This window comes from Scyliorhinus torazame, chromosome 2 (assembly GCF_047496885.1).
Source record: "Scyliorhinus torazame isolate Kashiwa2021f chromosome 2, sScyTor2.1, whole genome shotgun sequence".
Classification (NCBI taxonomy): domain Eukaryota; kingdom Metazoa; phylum Chordata; class Chondrichthyes; order Carcharhiniformes; family Scyliorhinidae; genus Scyliorhinus; species Scyliorhinus torazame.
In genome coordinates, this window is record NC_092708.1 from 204,455,743 (window position 1) to 204,479,219 (window position 23,477).

General features: G+C 46.6%; 1 protein-coding gene across 1 annotated transcript in view; it reads right to left on the reverse strand.

Moving 5' to 3' along the window:
• LOC140395296 (INO80 complex subunit D-like) overlaps positions 1–23,407 on the reverse strand; it is a 116,920-nt gene extending 93,513 nt beyond the window's left edge. The window contains exons 1-2 of the mRNA XM_072482889.1: positions 22,337–23,407; positions 2,686–2,932 (exon numbers count right to left, since the gene is read on the reverse strand). Of these exons, the coding sequence (XP_072338990.1) occupies positions 2,686–2,932; positions 22,337–22,385 (296 nt within the window). The 5' untranslated portion in view covers positions 22,386–23,407. The remainder of the gene's footprint in view (positions 1–2,685; positions 2,933–22,336) is intronic.
• Positions 23,408–23,477: the final 70 nt, after the last annotated feature.

Consider the following 23,477-nt stretch of genomic DNA (forward strand, 5'->3'; position numbering starts at 1 on the left):
ACAGAACTTGTATGAAATAGGCCCACTTGACCCAGCAAGTCTGTGCCTTTGCTTAAGGTCACCTAACTCTCCTCACACCATAACTTATCTAACCCCATCAACATAGCCTTCTTCTCCTTTCTCTCTCATGGGTTTATCTTAAACACCCCCTTAGATTCATCTGTACCATTTGTCCCAACTATTCCATGAGGCAATGATTTTCACATTTAAACCACTCTCCAGGTAAATAAATTTCTCTGGAATCCCCTATTGGATTGATGAGTGACTGTCTTCTATATATAGTTACATATATATCCCCAGGTTTTGGGCCCACTAATAATTGGAAACACCTTCCCTACATCACCCCTCAGCTCTTCATTGCTGTAGAAAGAGAAATGTCCAGCCAAGATGTGTGTTTGTAAAGGTTTTTTCTTTCGCTACTGTTGACTTATTCACATATTATGCCTGTTGCTGGACCTGAATGAGCTAAATACAATTCTGCAATGTTAATGTTCGCTCAAGTGGCTGGTGCTGGCTTTTCAGGGTTAGGATGGAGTATGCCCCAATATAGGTAGCGGAGTCCACCATTCAAAAAGATCTGCAAACCACTGTGCAATGATGAGGTATTGCTGGATATTGAGCAACCACTGGTGGTGGAAAAAAGCTAGGATGAATTAGGCATATAATAAACGTGTTGTGCAATATGAAAGTCAAATGGAAGCTCTTGGAAAGGCAGCAGGGAAAAATAAAAGGGGAAAAACTGCCCTCAGTCGGTCCGCATCGACATACTTTACCATTTGGTGGGGTAGTAAGCAGGGGGGAAGGTGCATGTACATACTCGTTGAGTGTTCCCAAATTCTTTCAGCAACAAATAGCACTGGCACTCAGCTGCACAACACAATGGTACAGTGGAACAGTTGAAAAGATGATGTGGGGCAACAGTGCAAATAACACTGTGGATACTTCAACAATTTAGGTCACCAAGATGGGAGGGAGAAAATAAATATGACAAAATAACCACGACCGCAGAGTAAGAAACAAGAGTGAAGTAAGTCATGTGTTGGTGCTGTCATAATATACACCAGTATATCATGGTGCAGACACACACTGATGGACACAATCAACATACACAACACTGCAGCCAATCACCAGTAAGAGCACACGAATTATAAAGACAGGGGACATCAGAGTTCCCACTCATTCGAGTAGCAGCTAGCTAGGAGCACAGAGCTCACAGCCTGCAACACAGACATTCACCATGTGCTGAGGGCATCAACTAGTTAGGACAAAGCAAAGGTCTTTAGTTAAAGCTGGTATCTTATTTACCCACAGTTCAAGTATGTTTAAATAGTTAACCTTTTAATAAAATAGTGTTGCACTACTTCAAGTGTTGGTGACCAGTATGTGATCCAGAACACCCAACACATCAGGTACAACCAAATAAATTATTTCAAGATAAAACGTGTATCCTTGTAAAACAAGGGAACAGCAAGGGGGCAACCATGTTAGCAGGCAGTGGAGTGAAGAGCAGATACAAACAAAGTATGTGGTGCCCTGGTCAATGCTCAGAGCTTCTTCAATTACCTATGATTCTAACAATAACACAATGATTAGCCAACTGTTCGAAGCAGGCTTTTGTGAAAAATAAGCTGCCTTTTTTTCATTCAGGTGACCATTAATCCCATTGAATTTAGAATTCCATTTAAGCAGCAACGGGCAAGGTTCAGCTTTATAATAAACACAAACTCAATTAGAGGTCTTTCTCGGTTTCTTCATTCTCAATGTAATCCCTTTTTCCCCCCACGAGGGACAATTCACAAGCTCACAAACATTGTTGCAATAATACTGGACGTCTGTGCATAACCTTTCAATGCTTATTCCACGGGTTACGTGGGGTGCAAACTCCCGGACAGGGTTCATGGCAGTTGGTGTAAACCAATAAGGGGGAATAACCAACTGGACCTCCTCCTCAGCAATCCACATGACGGAGGGGAGTCTGCCAGCAACAACATCGGCAGGAGTGACGACCACACAGTCCTGATCACATAGAGGACCATCCATTGCGAAGGGAAATGGGTTCATACTTGCTTTCTTTCCTGACCCTGGTCATATTGTTAAGCAGATGGCTACAAATCTAAACTGGCAAATAGGTCACCATAGCTGATTTACCAGCTGTATCAGGAGACACCTGGGGGGCTCGACAGAGTGTCCCCCAAGGCTCACTCAATGAAAGCTGCCTCGGGAGGTCCTGTATGAGCGAAATTATTCCCCAGAGCTGTCACCTTAGGAAGAGCATTATATGTGGGCGTGCTGCAACGTAAAAGGGATTTTAAAAAAGGAGGGGATTGGCGACAATCCAAACAATTTGATGACACACGGTTCACACAACAGTAGCTCTTTGCTACCAATAAAATAATTACACACACTAGCATGTAACTAGAGCGATTCCATCCACTCAAGCCTTTTTGGAAATCATTTTATTGCATTTATTCAATGTGGTCTGAGAAACTTGAGATACGTTAGTTAGCTCACCGTGCAGGACATCAGCTTTATACCCTGCCCAATATTACCATTGACTGGTAAAATCACGTGGGTGTAAAAGCAACATTACATTCAATCTCATCAGTTTTCAGATGGGTGTGTATGGTTAAAATGACACACTCCCACCTTTCCTGCTTTTACACAGTTAAAAAAAGGTCGACTTGCCTTCGGTCTTCAGATTTCGGGATAGGGTTCGTGCACCGCTGGCTGTTGTACTTGGCTACAAATTCACATTGCTTGAAAGGGGCAGTTTTGTCCTCCAGAACGTGGCGGATGCAGAATGCGTAGCCGTTGAGTCGGCGCTGTTTGCAGAGCTTGGGACTGTAGGAGCACAGTGGCTTGTTATCGACCTCTGAGAAGTGTATGTGTTTGCCTTCATACATCACGTGATTCTTCTCCTTGTGAACATTAGCTACAGAGAAAAAGGCAAGGCAGAGTGTCAGGTACAAGCTGCGACTGAAAGAAGGCAATTATGGTGCAGCTGGGGTCAACAATAGCCATGTGAATAGAAGGGGGCATGATGGAATCTCACCCCCAGTTTGTACTCTTAAGGCACAGCTCTAAACAGCTACAGCCCTTGACAAGCTCATCCAAATGGATCATCTGTGATGTTATTTGGACACAAACCATTTGTGAGCTAATCCAACAAGGGAGGGGGGGAAATCACGACTGAACTTGACCCTCTCCTTGTCCGACATCTGCACTGATGCAGTTTTGAGCAGGTATCGCGGGATTGTGATCTGGTGGAAGCATACTCAAATGTTGCTCTTTGTTAACCAGCTGTACATGGCTCAGTGGGTAACACTTTGACATGAGTCAGATGGTTCAGGGCTTGAGCACAAAATCCAGGCCAAGTGGGTGAGTGCTGCTATTGCCAGAGGTGCCATCATACGGACTGGATGTTAAACCGAAGCGCCGCCTGCCCCCTCAGGCAGAAATAAATGATCCTGTGGCACTATTTTGGAGATGAGCACTCCGTGGCAACCGAGACAGTATTTTTCTCTCTCAACCAACCTCTAAAATTTAGATGATCTGGTCAATAATTTCAATTTGTGGAATCTTGCTGGGCACAAACTATTTCCTCCACTACAACAGTGATGACACTTCAAAAGTACTTCATTGGCTGTAAAATGGTTTAGGGTGGGCCTGTTTTATCCTCACTTACCTGAGATTAGACTCGAGGGCATTGTCAGTACAATACTGGGAGGCACCTTGACCCGGAGGACTGGTCATGGGCTCCAGCTCAATCCAGAGTATAACATTAGTTTCACTACCATCCCCTGTTCCCAGAACATAAACTGAAAAGTATGACTGATCAATATCTTGAAATGGGGAGGACGGACTCCGAAGTTTCAGTCTGATGGGCTGAATTTTTACGGTTTCAAGACAGTGTTGAGATATTATACAGTTCAGCAACTTAGCACCTGCATCAGACTCCCAGCTCAGGTTTATCACAGTTAAACATAGATTAACGCTTGTTCAACTTTAGCCAAGCAATGGACTTCAGCCCCTATCTTCTAGGAGCATCTGCCATTGAGCTTGAGCATACACCTACCTCAGCTACATTCATCAATACAACTCAACTGAGAACTTAAGTGCATTTTCATTGAGTGCAAGAGTTGTTGTTCAAGTGAGCTGCGTAACAAGGAAAGTAGACAGGGTTTCAAATAGAATAATGGGGCAAAGGTCAAATCTGGGAAGATGTGGCAAACCAAATAGCTGGAGACAGGGCAAGAGAGATCGGTATTAATAAAGGAAGTGATAAACAGACCATGACAGGAAGGGACAGAGTACAAATTGAAAAGCAAATCAACAGATAAGGCTAAAAGTGACAAAAATAATAAAAGGACAAAACTAAAGAATCTGTATCTAAACGTACGGAGCATTCAAATCAAAGGGGAAAAAAAAAGAGTTGAACCAATAATGCAAATATAAATTAATAACTATGATCTGATAGCCATTATAGCGACATGGTTACAGGATATTACGATCCCAGGCCAGACCCCCAACAGTGGCTGCAATACTGGACAGAGACACCAATATTTTATTTTAATTTTGTAAAACAGTGAGGAAAGGATACCCCGCTCCAGGAGTGATTTCTAGAAGAAATATAGAAAATAGAAGCAGGAGAACGCCATTCGGCCCTTTGGGTCTGCTCTGACATTCATTATGATCATGGCTAATCATCAAGTTCAATACCCTGATTCCGTCTTCCCCCATATCCCTTGATCCCTTTAGCCCCAAGAGCTATATCCAATTCCTTCTTGAAATTACACAACATTTTGGTCTCAACAGCTTTCTGTGGTAGTGAATTCCACAGATTCACCACTCTGAGTGAATAAATTTCTACTCACCGCAGACCTAAAATCCTCAAACTATGACCCCTAGTTCTCGACTACCCCACCATCGGGAACATTCTTTCTGAATCTACCCTGTCTAATCCTGTTAGAATTTTGTGAGTTTCTATGAGATCCCTTCTCTCTCCTCTAAACTCCAATGAATATAATCCCAACCGACTTAGTCTCTCCCCATATGACAGTCCTTTTTAAAAATAAATTTAGAGTACCCAATTATTTTTTTCCAATTAAGGGGCAATTTAGCGTGTCCAATCCACCTACCCTGCACATCTTTGGGTTGTGGGGGTGAAACCCACGCAGACACGAGGAGAACGTGCAAACTCCACACGGACAGACGGCCGGGATTTCGAACCCGGGTCCTCAGCACCATGAGGTAGCAGTGCTAACCACTGTGCCACCGTGCCTCCCCCCCATATGACAGTCCTGCCATCCCAGGAATCAGCCTGGCAAACCTTCGCTGCAGTCCCTCCATAGCAAGAACATCCTTCCTCAGATAAGGACACAAAAACTGTACACAATACTCAAGGTGTGGCCTCAGCAATGCCCTATACAATTGCAGTAAAACATATCTATGCCTAAACTCAAATCCTCTCGCTATGAAGGCGATCATACCGTTTGCCTTTTTTATTGCCTGCTGTACCAGCGCACTTAATTTCAGCGACTGATGCACAGGGACATCAAGCTCTCGTCGCCTCTCCCAATTTAATTCAAATAATAATCTACCTTCCTACTTTTGTTACCGAAGCAAATAACCTCACATTTATCCACGTTATACTGCATCTGCCATCATGTGCCCACTCACTCAGACTGTCCAAATACCAATGAAGCATCCAAAAAAATTGCATTCGCCCAAGTGTTTTATGATGGTTTAATTGCAACTCCTCGCTCCCAAACTTTCAAACCAAGATTCTTTTAAAACATGACTGCAGCAGTCAAACACACACAAACCCAGACTTTTAACCCTTACTGCAAATAATACCTATAATACAATACAGCTAAAATTCCTACATTGTTCACAAGGATGATATAGATTGGGATATGAATTTTGAAGAATGTGTGACATTCAGTAAGGACAGGAAGTTAAGAAAAGGTGGTGGGTTGGCTCTGTTAATTAATCATGGTATTAGCAGGCCTGGGCGGGGGTTCGAACCTGGGGCCTGGGCGGGGGTTCGAACCTGGGGCCTGGGCGGGGGTTCGAACCTGGGGCCTGGGCGGGGGTTCGAACCTGGGGCCTGGGCGGGGGTTCGAACCTGGGGCCTGGGCGGGGGTTCGAACCTGGGGCCTGGGCGGGGGTTCGAACCTGGGGCCTGGGCGGGGGTTCGAACCTGGGGCCTGGGCGGGGGTTCGAACCTGGGGCCTGGGCGGGGGTTCGAACCTGGGGCCTGGGCGGGGGTTCGAACCTGGGGCCTGGGCGGGGGTTCGAACCTGGGGCCTGGGCGGGGGTTCGAACCTGGGGCCTGGGCGGGGGTTCGAACCTGGGGCCTGGGCGGGGGTTCGAACCTGGGGCCTGGGCGGGGGTTCGAACCTGGGGCCTGGGCGGGGGTTCGAACCTGGGGCCTGGGCGGGGGTTCGAACCTGGGGCCTGGGCGGGGGTTCGAACCTGGGGCCTGGGCGGGGGTTCGAACCTGGGGCCTGGGCGGGGGTTCGAACCTGGGGCCTGGGCGGGGGTTCGAACCTGGGGCCTGGGCGGGGGTTCGAACCTGGGGCCTGGGCGGGGGTTCGAACCTGGGGCCTGGGCGGGGGTTCGAACCTGGGGCCTGGGCGGGGGTTCGAACCTGGGGCCTGGGCGGGGGTTCGAACCTGGGGCCTGGGCGGGGGTTCGAACCTGGGGCCTGGGCGGGGGTTCGAACCTGGGGCCTGGGTTCGAACCTGGGGCCTGGGCGGGGGTTCGAACCTGGGGCCTGGGTTCGAACCTGGGGCCTGGGCGGGGGATCGAACCTGGGGCCTGGGCGGGGAGATCGAACCTGGGGCCTGGGCGGGGGTTCGAACCTGGGGCCTGGGCGGGGGTTCGAACCTGGGGCCTGGGCGGGGGTTCGAACCTGGGGCCTGGGCGGGGGTTCGAACCTGGGGCCTGGGCGGGGGTTCGAACCTGGGGCCTGGGCGGGGGTTCGAACCTGGGGCCTGGGCGGGGGTTCGAACCTGGGGCCTGGGCGGGGGTTCGAGCTTGGGGCATGGCCTGCCAGGGATCCAAGGCGATGGCTACAAATTAGGCCTGGAGCCTTTTGGATCAGTCTGAGTATCTGCCTGCCAGGGCTGGGTGTGCGCCTGCTCACGTATAGAATCTGGCTCATAAGATTTTTTTGATTTATCTGAAGTAAGCTTCATGGGTTCACTTGTTGCAATAACATCCCAATTGCAAATCACATCAAGTCCTCGAGATTTAACCATGTGGGAAGAAAGAACACTTTTTAAATGATGAATTTAGAACGTTTAATAACCATTAAAACAGTAGCAATTCAGAAAAAATAATAAGCAGTGTCAATTAACAGTAATTAACAGTCAGAGGAGAAAGCCTAACTTTAACAATTGAACAGATTTCTCACCACCCCTCTCAGACCAAGTCATGAAGTGATGACTCTGAAAACCACCAAAAGCACTTCTCTGTAAACATCTCTCTCCCACCCCACCTCTCCTCTTCCACTGTCCCCCAGAATGGCTTTTTGAGACCCCTTACTTCTACTTTAAAATGTTGAAAGCCCACCGTAGCCAATTATTGAAAAAAGAGCTAATTGGTCTATAACGTGTTAGTAATAAATAAAAAATTTAAAATAAAAATAAAAAAATCATGGTATTAGCACATTAGGGAGAGATGACCTACAGTTCGGGAAACCAGGATGTAGAAGCAACTGGGTTACATAAGAACGAGGAGGAGTAGGCCATCTGGCCCCTCGAGCCTGCTCCGCCATTCAATAAGATCATGGCTGATCTTTTCGTGGACTCAGCTCCACTTACCTGCCCACTCCATAACCCTTAATTCCTTGACTGGTCAAAAATCTATCTACCTTTGCCTTAAAATCATTCAACGAGATAGTCTCAACTGCTTCACTGGACAGGGAATTCCACAGATTCACAACCCTTTGGATGAAGAAGTTCCTCCTCAACTCAGTCTGAAATCTGCTCCCCCTTATTTTGAGGCTATGCCCCATAGTTGTAGTTTCACCCGCCAGTGGAAACAACGTCCCTACTTCTATCTTATCTATTCCCTTCATAATTTTACATGTTTCTCATTCTTCTAAATTGCAATGAGTATAGTGCCAGTCTACTCAGTTTCTCCTCATAAGCCAATCTTCTCAACTCTGGAATCAACCTAGTGAATCTTCTCTGCACCCCCTCCAGTGCCAGTACATCCTTTCTCAAGTAAGGAGACCAAAATAGTACAGTACACCAGGTGTGGCCTCACCAGTTCCCTATACAAGTGCGACATAACCTCTCTGTTTTTAAACTCAACCCCTCTACCAATGAAGGACCAAATTCCATTTGCCTTCATAATTACCTGCTGCATCTGCAAACCAACTTTTTGCGATTCATGCACAAGGACACCCAGGTCCCCCTCTGCTCAGCAGCATGCTGCAATTCTTTTTAACCATTTAAATATTAGTCCATTTTACTGCTATTCCTACCAACTTGAATGACCTCACATTTACCAACAGTGTACTCCATCTGCCAGACCATTGCCCATTCACTAAATCCCTCTGCAGACTTTCAGTGTCCTCTGCACAGTTTATTCTACCATTCATCTTAGTGTCATCTCAAACCTTTGACACATTGCACTTGCTCCCCAACTCCAAATCATCTCTGAAAATTGTAAACAATTGAGGTCCCGGTCCCAAAGCTGATCCCTGAGGCACACCACTAGCCACTAATCACCATCCAACAAAACACCCATTTATCCCCACTCTTTGCTTTCTGTTAGTTAACCAATCCTCTATCTATGCTAATATATTACCCGTAATGACATGCACCTTTATCTTATGCAGCAGCCTTTTGTGCGGCACCTTGTCGAATGCCTTCTGGAAATCCAGATACACCACATCCATCGGTTCCCCGTTGTCTATCGCACTCGTAATGTCCTCAAAGAATTCCAATAAATTCGATAAACGTGACCTACCTTTCGTGAATCCATGCTGCACCTGCCCAATGGAACAATTTCTATCCCGATGTCGCACTATTTCTTCCTTGATGATAGATTCAAGCATTTTCCCATACAAAAGTTAAACTGACTGGCCTCTCGTTACCCACCTTTTGTCTATCCCTTTTTTAAACAGTGGCATCACATTTGCTGTTTTCCAATCTACCAGAACCACCCCAGAGTCCAGCAATGTTTTGTAAATCATCACGAGCATATTTGCTATTCCCCCCCGCGTCATCTCTTTTAGTACCCTGGGATGCATTCTATCAGGGTCAGGAGACTTGTCTACCTTTAGCCCCATTAGTTTGCCCAACACTACCTCCTTAGTGATAATGATCAGTTTTAGATCCTCACGTGCCACAGCTTCCTTGTCATCAATTACTGGCGTGTAATGTACGCACAGGGCCAAAGAGCTGGCTTTTAAAGCAGACCAAAGCAGGCCGGCAGCACGGTTCAATTCCCGTAACAGCCTCCCCGAACAGGCGCCGGAATGTGGCGACTAGGGGCTTTTCACAGTAACTTCATTTGAAGCCTACTCGTGACAATATGCGATTTATTTCATTTTTCATTTTCATTTCCAGTGAAGACCAAAACAAAATACCTGTTCAATGCCTCAGCCATTTCCTCATTTCCCATTATTAAATCCCCCTTCTCATCCTCGAAAGGACCAAAGTTTACATTAGCCACTCTTTTAATTTTATAGATTTATAGAAATGTTTGCTATCTGTTTTTATATTCTGAGCTAGTTTACTCTCAATCTATCTTACTTTTCTTGATAATTTTCGTGGCTTTCTGTTGACATTTAAAGATTTCACAATCTTCCAGTTTCCCATTAATCTTTGCTGCTTTGAATGCTTTCTCTTTCAATTTGATACCCTCCTTTATTTCCTTAGATATCAATGGCTGATTAGTCCTTTTCCTACAGTCCTTCCTCTTCACTGGTATATACCTTTGCTGGCACTATTGCTTCACAGCGTCAGGGACCCGGGATCAATTCCCGGCTTGGATCACTGTCTGTGTGGAGTTTGCGCGCTCTCCCAGTGCCTGCCTGGGTTTTCTCCGAGTGCTCCGGTTTCCTCCCACAAATCCCGAAAGACATGCTTGCTAGATGATTCGGACATTCTGAATTCTCCCTCAGTGTACCCGAACAGGGGCAGTAGTGTTGCGACTAGGGGATATTCACAGTTACTTAATTGCAGTGTTAATATAAACCTACATGTGACACTAAAGATTATTAAATATATATATTATACTTATACTGAGCACTCTGAAAAATCGCTTGAAAGGCCCTCCACTGTTCCTCTATTGCCAAACCATAAAGTCTTTGCTCCCAGTCTACCTTCGCCAAAGCCACCCTCATCCCATTGCAGTGTCCTTTGTTTAAGCACAAGACACTGGTATTAGATTTTAACTTCTCAAACTCTATCTTTATTTTAAATTCAACCATACTGTGATCACTCCTTCCAAGAGGATCCATAACTACGAGATCATGAACTCGGGGAAGGCCCCGGGGCCCGATGGTTACCCAGCGGATTCTATAACGGACCTGGCACCACATATCTTGGGGGCGTTTAATGAGGCGTTGGAGAAGGGGGGGGGGGGGGCTGCTGGAGACGATGCTGGAAGCAGTGATCACATTAATGCCAAAGAAGGGGAAAGACTCATTGGAACATCCGTTGTATAGGCCGATATCACTGTTAAATACGGATGTGAAAGTGCTGGCGTATTTGGTGGCAGGAAAGTTGGAAAGATGTGTCCCAGGGGTCGTTGAGGAGGACCAGACAGGGTTCGTAATGGACAGGCAACTTTCTAGTAATATAAAGAGGATGTTAAATGTGACCCCGTCGAGATCTCAGTGGTGTCCATGGATGCAGAGAAGGCATTTGACCAGGTGGATTGACGGTACCTGTTTGAGGTCTTGGGAAGGTTTGTGTTTAGGCCGAAGTTTGTGGCATGGGAGCGCCTGTTATATGTGGCACCAAAGGCGAGTGTACGGACCAACGACATGGGCTCACAAAACTTTGAACTGCACAGGAGAAGGTGGTAGGGGTGCCCACTGTCGCCGCTATTGTTTGCGTTAGCGTTAGAGCCTGTGGCAATGGCTAAGGGGGTCCAGAGAATGGCAAGGGATTACGAGGGGATGAAGGGAGCACTGGATGTCGCTATACGCGGATGACCTACTACTGTATGTTTCGGACCCGCTGTAGAGCATGGAGAGGATCATGCGTCTGCTGAGGAAGCTTGGGGCATTCTTGAGCTATAAGCTAAATGGAGGGAAAAGTGAAGTATTCCCGGTGAAAAGGTTGGATCGGTGAGAGACGGGTTTAGATATCTGGGAATTCAGGTAGCGAGGGAATGGGCGATGCTACATAAATGGAATCTAACAAAGCTGGTGGAGGAGGTTAGGGAGGATCTGAAGAGATGGGACTCATTGCACCGGACTTTGGCAGGGAGGGTCCAAGCGGTGAAGATGTACATCCTGCCGATGTACAGATTCCAAACACTTCCGATCTTTGTACCGAGGGCCTTCATTCGAAAACTGGATATGATTATCTCAGACTTTGCATGGGTAGGGAAGGCTCCACGGGTTAAGAGGATCTTGTTACAGAGACAGAATGGAGGGTTGGCGTTGTTCAACCTGCTACACTGTTACTCGGTGGCAAACGTGGAGAAGGTGAGGTGGCGGTGAGAAGGAGGGGGCAGAATGGGTTTAGATGGGAGGAAGAATTCAGTCGGGGGTCCAGCTTGAAGGCTATGGTGACGACAGCATTGCCGACAGCACCATGGACATATGCGGAGATGCAGTGGTGCAGTCCACAGTAACGGTCTGGAATCAGCTGAGGAGGCATTTCAGGATAGAACGGATGTTGGTGCTGGCGCCACTGTGCAAAAACGACGGTTTCGTGGGGGGAGATGGTACATAGAGGAAGTGGGACTGGATAAGGTGAGGGATTTGTACCTGCAAGAGGGGTTTGCCAGTATAGAGGAACTAAAAGAGAGGGTAGAGCTCCCCAGAGGAAGTGAGTTTAGGTTAGGTAAGGGACTTCATGTGGAAGGTTTGGAAAGAGTTCTCCAGGTTGCCGAGGTACACACTGTTGGAGCGATTGCTGCTTTCGGATGTGGAAGGGAGGGCAGGATCGGAGGCATATACAGGTGTACAGGTGGCTGGGAGAGCATGGAGGTGAGAAACGGGAGAGGAGATAAACTGGGGAGTATGGAGTGAGGCGCTACGAAGGGTAAATGTGACCTCCTCATGTGCAAGGATGAGCCAGATACAGTTCAAAGTTGTACACAGGGTACATATGATCTCGGGCAAGAATGAGCGGGTTCTTCCAGGGAGTGGCAGACAAGTGTTAGAAGTGTGGGCCGGGACCAGCCTATCATGTACATATGTTCTGGGGCTGCGGAAAGTTGGAGAGATTCTGGGTGGGTCTGCCCACAGTGTTAACAAGGATAGTGGCGATTTTCGGGATATCAGAGAAGCCGGAGCTGGTGGAAGGGAGGAGGGACAACGTTGGTGCCTTTGCCTCTCTGATTGCCCGGCGAATAATTCTGTTGGAGTGGCAGCCAGCAACACCGCCGGGGGTGGCGGCCTGACTGGGGGTCTTGTGTGACTTTCTTCAGCTAGAAAAGGTCACGTACGAATTAAGGGGTTCAGCGGAGGGCTTCGAGGCAAGGTGGGGGATGTTCGTGTGTTTGAGGAGCTATTCGTCGCCGGGGGGGGGGGGGGGGGCGGGGGGTGAAAAAGGGAAACATTTGTACAAACTGCATAGTTGTGTGTTGGGGAGTTTGCTCCCCAAATTGTTTATGTTTTGTAACGCTTTATATAAGTTTGGAAAAAATACATTAAAAACACAAAGAAAGGAAAGTAAACTGTGAAGAGAATATGAGGCTACAAAGGGACATAGCTAAGTTAAGTAAGTGGAAGCCATATTCGGGGTGTCGGATCCGTCGGGGTTGGAAGCGGGTGCGGAGGCAGATGTCTTGGCCTGCACCTTGCTATTCGCCCAAAGGTGAATTCTGTTGGGGTGGAGGTCTGCTTCTCCGCCCTATGCCTCGGCGTGGCGGGGGGATCTGCTGGAGTTCTTAACGCTCGAGAAAGTAAAGTTTGAGCTGACGGGGAGGGTGGAAGGGTTCTACAACTCATGGGCCTTGTTCATCATGCATTTTCATGAATTAGATGAAATCGAACATTGGGGAAGGGGGTGCGGTTTGGAATTTATAAGTTATTAATAATTCTTTTTCACTGGTGTTTGGTATTCAAAAAGTTGGGAGCTGTTTGAGGGTGGTGGGATAAGGGGATTGTTGGCTATGGGATTGCCATTATATTGGTTGTTATTGTTGATTATCTGCTGTTGGAAATTTTGATGAAAATATGGAAAAGGAGAATAAAAATATTTATTTAAAATAAGTTAAGTGAGTGGGCAAAAATCTGGCAAATGGAGTATAATGCGGGCACATGTTAAATGGTCCATAGGAAGAATAAAAAAATAAACTAAATGGTGAAAGATTGAGGAACTCAGATTCAGAAGGATCTGGGTGTCCTAGCGCATGAATCATAAAAGACTAGTATGCAGGTACAGCAAGTAATCAGGGAAGCTGATAGAATGTCATTATTTATTGCAAGGGGAACGGAATTCAAAAGTCAGGAGTTTATGCTGCAGTTATGTGGACACTAGTGAGACCACATCGGGAGTACTGTGCACAGTATTGGTCTCTTTATTTAAGACATAAATGTTTTACAATTCACTGGAATTTTGGAATTTAGAAGAGTAAGAGGTGACTTGATTGAAACCTTGAATACCCTGAGAAGACTTGACAGGGTGGATAGTGAGCGAATGTTCCTACTGTGAGCATATCTAGAACTAGAGGTCACGGTTTAAAAAATAGAAAGTTACTCATTTCATACAGAGATGAGGAGAATTTTTTTCTCAGAGTCATGAGTCTCTGGAACTCACCTCCTCAAATCATGGTGGAGGCAGAGTCTCTGAATATTTTTAAGGCTGGGCTAGATAAGATTCTTGAGTAACAAGGGGATGAAAGGTTATTGGGGTAGGCAGGGATGCGGGGTTGAGGTTACGAGGTTCCGAATGCCCTACTCCTAATTCATATGTCTGTATTCAGTCAAATTAATACTTACTAGAAAAAATTTCAAAAAGCAATGCATTGCGGGCAGCACGGTGGCACAGTGATTAGCACTGCTGTCGCACGGCGCCGAGGACCAAGGTTCGATCCCGGTTCTGGGTCACTGTCTGTGTGACGTTTGCACATTCTCCCCGTGTCTGGATGGGTTTTGTCCCCACAACCCAAAAGATGTTCAGGGTAGGTGGATTGGCCACGCTAAATTACCCATTAATTGAAAAAAATAAATTGGGTACTCTAAATGTTTTTTTTTAAACAATCCATTGCAGGCACCCTTTTGAGATATATACGGCACAATATAACATCAACTATGCGTGGACAAGAGAACAGCAGATTCCACAGCAAACAGCACCTCATTCATAAATGTGAACAATTGATTAAAAAAGTCACATATTCAACACACAAAACATACATTATTCACATATTGTATATACAAAACATGCATTCAGTATACCCATGTACTACCCGTGTGGAGAATCTTATATTTTCTCATCTAGACCAACAAAAAAAAAAACACATTATGCGTGTGCGCGTTCATCTATCACTGGCAATACCACACCACATACAAATTGTTTATTAATTTCACATCAAGATCCACGTTTTGGTTTTGTTAAGTATTGTGCCATTAACTTGCGGAGTGCAGCTCCCCTTTCCTAGCTTCAAATGTTCATCTCCTTGGCAGCCTAATCAATTATCTATTAAATCATTGGCACCACCATTGCAACGGATGGCTACAGTGCATATACAATCATGATGATCAGTTTTGGATGCAAAAGACAGAATGACCCAACTGGGCATTCTACCCATGGTCCAGTCAATTTTTGTCCTTCAATCAGCATCACTAAAGCACAGACTATTTCACTGCAGTTTGTGGGAATTTGCTGTGTGCAAATTGGCTGTCAAATTACCTTCAGAACAACAGTGACAACACTTCAATAGTATTTCCTTGGCTGTCAAGCGCTATAGATGTCCTGATGTTGTGCAAGGTCAGGAGTAGAAACATGGGACTTAGGAATAGGCCATTCGGCCCTTTGAGTCTGCTTTGCCTTTCAATAAGATCATGGCTGAACCGGTTGTAGTCTCAATTCCCTTGAACTCCCTCGTCTATCAAAAATCTATCTAACTGTGAATACAAGTTATTTATTTCCATATACTTCGATTCTGTAAAAGAAAACCTCTGTGCAATACACTTTGGACATAATTTCAAGTCATTTGCATGGCAACCACCAGCAACGACAAGCCCATATGCATAGCTACTTCACCATTGCATTGTACAGCTTTGCTGGCTTTCTTTCTCGGTTCGAGTGGATGTAGTGCAAGATGCTCACCCTTGTTCCGCTACTCCTTACTAAAATCCTTGTGGAGAACAGGTTTAACTGCAACATGAGTGGGTCAAAATCTTCCACCAGCATGAGGCCTCAGAGACTATAATAATAATCTTTATTGTCACAAGTAGGCTTACATTAACACTGCAATGAAGTTACTGTGAAAATCCCTTAGTCGCCACATTCCAGCACCTGTTCGGGTACACAGAAGGAGAATTCAGAATATCCAAATTACCTAACAGTAATCCAAATTACCTAACCGGAGCTCCCGGAGGAAACCCACGCAGACATGGGGAGACCATACAGACTCCGCACAGACAGTGACACCCAAGCCGGGAATCAAACCTGGGACTCTGGCGCTGTGAATCTACAGTGCTAACCACTGTGCTACCATGCAGTAGCGACAACTCAAGTGTAAACTCCTTTCAGAAGGCTGCTGGTTAAATAGCCACCGAAGAAAATATTGAGCCTTTCTAAATTTGCTTCAGGGAAATGTGAATATTCAGAGTAATGCTGCTCCAAAGCTATTAATTCCACTTTGGAACCACAAAGATGATAATTCAGCTCTTGCGAGTAATAGGACAGGTGTTATGCTGCAATTTCTCCACAAAAACAGCCACTCAGTATGTGCACACATTTAACAGTCGCTGGATAAAGTTCAATTCACCGTCTAATAAAAATTATACAACAAATGTGATTAAAGGTCTATATTTCAAATAGGCTTAATACCATTTGATGATAACAAGACAATGATTTAATTGCAATGGGGGTCGGTGGACTAGACAGCTGGTTTACGATGCAGAACAAGGCCAACAGCGTGGGGTCAATTCCCATATTGAGGCTATTCATGAAGGTCCGGCCTTCTCAACCTTGCCCCTCACCCGAGGTGCGGTGATCCTCAGGTTAAACCACCAGTCAGCTCTACTCCCTCAAAGATGAAATCAGCCTATGGTCATCAGGGACTATGGCGACTTTACCTTACCTTACAGAGATCTACTCAAAGATTTGATTTATTATTGTCACATGTATTAGTATAGCGAAAAGTATTGTTTCTTGCATGCTATACAGATAACACATACCGTACATAGGGAAGGAAAGTGAGACTACAGAATGTAATGTTACAGTCATAACTAGGATGTAGAGAAAAGACCAACTCAATATGAGGTAGGTCCATTCAAAAGTCTGCTGGCAGCAGGGAAGAAGCTGTTCTTGAGTCGGTTGGTACGTAACCTAAAACTTTTGTATCTTTTTCCTGACGGAAGGTGGAAGTGTGTGTGTCCGGGGTGCGTGGGGTCCTTAATTATGCTGGCTGCCTTTCCAAGTCAGCGGGAATTATAGACAGAGTCAATGGATGGGAGGCTGGTTTGCGTGATGGACTGGGCTACATTCACGACCTTTTGTAGTTTCCTGCGGTCTTGGGCAGAGCAGGAACCATACCAAGCTGTGATACAACCAGAAAGAATGCTTTCAATGGTGCGTGCATCTGTAAAAATTGGTGAGAGTCGTGGCAGTGTCATCAGTAAATTGCAGTGGTTACCCACTCTGGACTTATTATTTAATAGTTTAATGTGCGCAAGTTAGCTCAATGCTGTGAATTTATCCAATACAAGTCTGATATCACTGCTCTTCTTACCCTGAGTGATCCCAAACAAATGACAGCCACAGTACAAGAATGAATAAACTTGCATTCATAATCGCATTGTTTACAACTTCAGCACATGTCAAAGTGCTCTACAGCAAATGATGTACTTTAGAAAATATTTCATTGAGGCATTTATAATTTTAACATTTTAACATTCTAAACAGAGCGGTCCAACACACGCAAAAACCCCACCATAACGTACCCAACTTCCCCCCCGCTCTAACTCCTAGCTACCCATATATTAGATTCCCTGCCCTTATTCTTCACTTTCATGCCTGCCCCTCCCCCTGCTGACGGTCAGTTTTCCTTAAAGAAGTTGATGAACGTCTGCCACCTCTGAGCGAACCCCTGTAATGAATCCCTTAAGGCGAACTTAATTTTCTCTTGCCTAAGAAACCTGCCATGTCACTGACCCACACCCCTGGCTTAGGAGGCTCGGAGTCCCTTCATCCCAGCAAAATGTGTCTCTGGGCCATCAGGGAGGCAAAGACCAAAACATCGGCCTCTCTTTCCGCCGCACCCCCCCCCCCCCCCCCGCCCCCCTTCCCCCTCCCCCTGGGCTCACGGATCTTCCGACACTCCAAATATTGCCACCTCTGGACTCAGAGTCACCCTCCCTTCCAGGACCTCTGACATGACTTCTGAGAATCCCTGACAAAATCGCCTCAGCTTCGGACAAGCCCAAAACATATGTACATGATTCACCGGACTTCCATCGCACCGCCCATATCTGTCCTGCACCCCCTCAAAAAACCTACTCTTCCAGGCCACCGTCATATGAGCCCTGTGGACCACCTTGAACTGGATCAGGCTAAGGCTGGTACACAACGAGGATGCATCGACTCTCCTCAGGGCCTTCTCCCATAGCCCGACTTCCAACTCCCCTCCCAATTCTTCCTCCCACTTCCTCCTCACCTTCCCGATTGGGACTCCTTCTCACTCCATCAGTTCCTTATATATTTCAGACACCCTCCCCTCCCCAACCCCTGTTTTAGACATCACCTTATCCTGTAGTCCCCTTAGAGAAGGCGAGGGAAGCTTGGAACCTGCCTCCGGACAAAATCCCGTACCTGCAGGTACCAAATCTGTTCCCACTGGTGACTCAAACTCCTTCTCTGGCTCCTCTAGGCTTCAGAAACCCTTCTCAATGAAGAATCCCCAAATCCCGAACCGCTGCCATCTCCTAAAGCCCCTGTCCAGCGCCCTCCCAGAGAAATCCTGTGATTATCACAGATCGGTGACCATACTGACGCTCCCTCCAGTCTCATGTGTTGCCTCCATTGCCCCCACATTCTCAGGGCTGCCACTACCACTGGACTTGTGGAGTAACGAGCCGGCAAGAACGGCAAAGTTGCTGTCAGTTGAGCCTTCATTCTCGTGCCTTTACAAGGTGCCACCTCCACTCGCTCCCACAACCCCTCCCCCACTACCCATTTCCTAATCATCAAAATATTGGCCGCCCAGTAATAGTTAATAAGGTTCGGAAGGGCCAAGCCCCCCTCACCGCGCCCCCGCTCTCAAGAAGGACCTTCACCCTCAGGGCTTTCCCGGCCCATATAAAACCCGAGAGCGTCGCGTTCACCTTCCTAAAAAATGCCATGGGGATGAAGATTGGGAGACACTGAAACACAAACAGCAATCTCGGGAGGACTGTCATCTTCATTGTCTGTACCCTCCCCGCCAATGACAGCGGGAGTACGTCCCACCTACGGAAGTCCCCTTTCATTTGCTCAGTCACCCTGCCCAAATTTAGTTTATGAAGCTGACCCCAGTCCCTTGCCACCTGAATCCCCAGGTACCTAAAACTCCTTCCCACCACTTTAAATGGCATCACCCTCAGTCTCCTCTCCAGCCCCTTGCCTGGATCGCAAAAACCTCACTTACATAGAACATACAGTGCAGGAGGCCATTCTGCACCAACCCACTTAAGCCCTCACTTCCACCCTATCCCCGTAACTCAATAATCCCTCCTAACCTTTTTGGTCACTAAGGGCAAATTATCATGGCCAATCCACCTAACCTGCTCATCTTTGGACTGTGGGAGGAAACCGGAGCACCCGGAGGAAACCCACGCAGACACAGGGAGAACGTGCAGACTCCTCACAGACAGTGACCCAGTGGGGAATCGAACCTGGGACCCTGGCGCTGTGAAGCCACAGTGCTATCTACTTGTGCTACCGTGCTGCCCAATATTCTTTCCCATATTCAGTTTGTAACCTGAGAACCGGCCAAATTCCTCCAGTATTCCCATAATTCCTGCGATTCCCCCCAACGGGTTTGTTATATAAAAGGAGTAAATCATCCGCGTAGAGGAGACCCCACGTTCCACCCCCCCCCCCCCCCCCCCCCCCCCACCCCCCACTCACTAACCCCCGCCAAATGTTCGATGCCCTCAGCATCATTGCCAAAGGCTCTATGGCCAGGGCAAAGAGTAGTGGGGAGAGTGGACACCCCTGTCTTGTCCCCCTCCACAGACTAAAATAGTCTGATCGAACCTGGTTGGTCCTTACATTCACTACCGGTGCCTGATATAGCAACCAGACCCAATCCACAAATCCCTGCCCAAACCTAAACCTTCCCAAGACATCCCACAGGTTCTTCCACTCCACCCGATAAAAGGCCTTTTCTGCATCCATGGCCATCACCACCTCGACCTCACGCCCCTCCGCAGGGATCATTATTACATTTAGAAGCCACCTAATGTTGGACGTCAGGTGTCATCCCTTCACAAATTCCGTCTGGTCCTCCCCTATTACCCCCGGAACACAGTCCTCTTTGCGCACTGCCAAGATTTGTGCCAGCAATTTTGCATCAACATTCAACAGGGAGATAGGCCTATGCGACCCACAGCTCTCTGGATCCTTATCCCACTTCAAAATAAGGGAAATCGATGCCTATGATAATGTTGGGGGGTGCACTCCCAGCTCCTTGGACTCATTAAAAGCCTTTACCAGGAGAAGCCCCTCCTCCCGGCTGGGGGGTCTGATTTATACAATTCACTATAAAATTCCCGAAAATGACGTACTTTAAAAGTGTAGTCACTGCTGCAATTGTTGCAAACATGACAGCGTTTTTATGCATAGAAAGCTCCAACAGACAGCAATACGATAATGACCAGATTATGTGATTTAGTGATGCTGGTTGAGGAACTAATATTGGCCACAACTCAGCGTTAATTGCCCTGCTATGTTCGCAATAGTGCCACAGGGTCTTGTGTCCACCTTAAAGGTCAGACAAAGCCTTTCATTAGAAATACGGCACTGCCAATAGTGCTGAGCGTTTTATCCATTGGACTGTGGCTGAAGAAAAGAGGAAAGTATTTTGTTTGCATGTAATAAAAGCCAGATGAATTAGCTTATGAGCAAGCCTGCAATGGTGTGAAAGACATGTTCCCTTTTCTTTGGTTTATACCTCATACAACTCACACAAGAACCCCTCCTGCTCTATGTTTCCCATCCATTTTCTCCCTTCCTCAGGCTCCCTTCATCCTCCAGTACCTCACGGTTGCACAAGAGGCTAGCACTGTGGCTTCACAGTGCCAGGGTCCCAGGTTCGATTCCCCACTGGGTCACTGTCTGTGAGGAGTCTGCAGGAGTTCTCCCCTTTTCTACGTGGGTTTCCTCCGGGTTCCTCCCACAGTCCAATGACGTGCAGGTTAGGTGGATTGGCCATGCTAAATTGCCCTTAGTGCCCAAAAAAGTTAGGAGTGGTTATTGGATTACTGGGATAGGGTGGAAGTGAGGGTTTCAGTGGGTCGGTGCAGACTCGATGGCTGAATGGTCTCCTTCTGCACTGTATGTTCTATTGGCCTCTCGTTATTAATGAGCCTCAGCTGCAAGTACTATTGAAATGCCAATGCAACCTTTTCCTCGTTACACATTCATTTTCCAGCCAGGGTCAATGGATAATCATCAGAAGTAGGAAACCTGATCTTGGGTTGTCTCAATCAGATACTAGCCAAATAAGTGAGCCTACGGGGAAGGGCACCAGTGCCACGACTACATACAGCTAATCCTGCAATTCACCTACCCATTTTAAAAGGGTGTTGCCAGCTCTATTCCAGAAAGCCAGTCGATAAAGGAAAACTGGAGCTAATTTTTACATACTTCCATACAAATTCATTGGCAGTTACAGATTCAAGCAAGCACCTCCTAAACCAACAACTGCAGTCAGTGTTCAAGATCCCACCACCTGCCTCAAATTAAACGCAATAACACACAGCTAACACTAGCTAAACCTAAACCTCCCATATAGTTTGCCAACTCTATGGTAACACCACTTAGATTTAATACATTGCCTACCTACAAAGTTTCTCGTTTCTCCCCTCACTCGCTCGCCAAGCTGATCTTGTCCACAAGACCCATCTCTAATTCCTCATCAAGTCACACTAAACAGCTGACCATTCAACTTCTCTATAGTGCTAGCTGACATTTTAAATGGTTCCCTCTTCTCAGATACAATTCTCCTCCTTCCGAATAAAGAAAACATATTCCCGCAAAAAAGTCTAAACCCTTTATCCTCGCAAACTCCAACCTATCCTTCTTTTCCAAATCCCAAGAATATATTGGCACCTCCCAAATCCATGCTGTTAATCCCCCAACTCCAATCAGGTTGGCCCTACATCACATGGATTACATCAGCAAAAGGCAGTTGACCTGCACAACCTTTGCATGGGCAATTTTTAAAAATATTTATTTGCAGGCTAGGCCAGCATTTATTGCCCAACCCTAATTGCCATCGAGAAGGTGGTGGTGAGCCACCTTTTTGAACTGCTGCAATACCAATAGTGTAGGTACAACCACAGTGCTGTTAGGCGAGCAGTTCTAGGATTTTGACCCAACAGTAGTGAAGAAACAGTGATTTATTTCCAAGTCAGGATGGTGTATGTAGTGGTGTTCCAGGAATCTGCTGCGCTTGTCCTTCTAGATGGTAGCTGTCATGGGCTTGGAAGGTGCTGCCTACAAGGAGCCTTAGTGAGTTCCTGCAGAGTATCTTGTAAATGGTACACAATGCTGCTACTGTTCATTGGTGGTGGTGAAAGTGAATGTTTGTGGAAGAAGGAGTGCCAATCAAACAGACCGCCCACTGCATGCTAGATGGCGCCAAGCCTCCAGAACTTTGCCAGAGATGCATTCATCCAGACAAGCGGAAAGCTACTCACGACACGCACACCCCATAGATGGTGGACAGACTTTGAGGAGTCAGAACTCAAGTTACTCACCGCAGGACTCCAAGCCTCCAACCTGCTCCCGCAGCCACAGCACCCACATGGGCAGTCCAGCTCAGCCTCCAGCCAACGGCAACACCCCAGGTTGCTGACAGTGGGTGGTACACTGAACATCAAGGGGCAACGGCCAGACCCTCTCTCGCTGGAGATGCCCACTACAAAGCACTTGTGCAGTGCGAATGCTACCTGCCAGCCAAAGCCCAGATACTATCCAGATCCCTCTGCACCCAGACACATCCCGTTTCAGCATCCGAGGAGTTGCGACAGTGCTGAACACCGTGAAACCACCAGCAATTGGAAATGGGCAGTAAATGTTGGCTTTGCCAGGGAAGCCTACATACCACAAACAAATTTTTAAAAAGTTTTCTACTCAACAGTACTGAATGCATTGAGACCTAGGACTTTGCTTCACTTTCTCTACCCTCTCTGCGGTCTCCAACAGTATTGACCATTACATTCCTTTCCAATATCTCTGCTTTATTTTCAACTGCCCTCATTTGGTTCCTCTTCCATAATATCAGCCTGAGCCCACCTGCTGCTCACAATTTCACTTCATGCCAATTCACCTGACTGGCCACTCAAATGTACAGGATCTGTATACTCCAGCTCGCCCCAAACTCTGCTGCCTGCACCCTATTCCCCATTTAGCCCTGCTAACCCACCTTCTCGTTTAAATGAGGCCATGCCACTCCATTTATGTTTATAAAACCCCTCTCCAGACTCAACAAAGGCGCGACTCTCCTTTCTTCTGCATCACCCCCCTCCTTTTGCCAGACATTGTTGGCATTCAGCTCTTAATGCCTCATGCTCTGGGATTCCCTCCCCCAACCTCTCCACATTTCCCACTTCCTTTGAAGGCTCTCCTTAAAATCCATTTCTGACTTTCCTTTTGATCACCACCTCCTAATATTTTCTTCTTTACCTTAATAATGATAATCTTTACTGTCACAAGTAGGCTTACATTAACACCGCAATGAAGTTACTGTGAAAATCCCCTAGTCGCCACATTCTGGCACCTGTTCAGGTACACAGAGGGAAAATTCACTTGAACACAGAGGGAGAACTACCTTGAAGTTAATGTTTTTTTTTAACTGTGACATTGTGACTTTCAGGATGGAATATAAATATAAGTTTA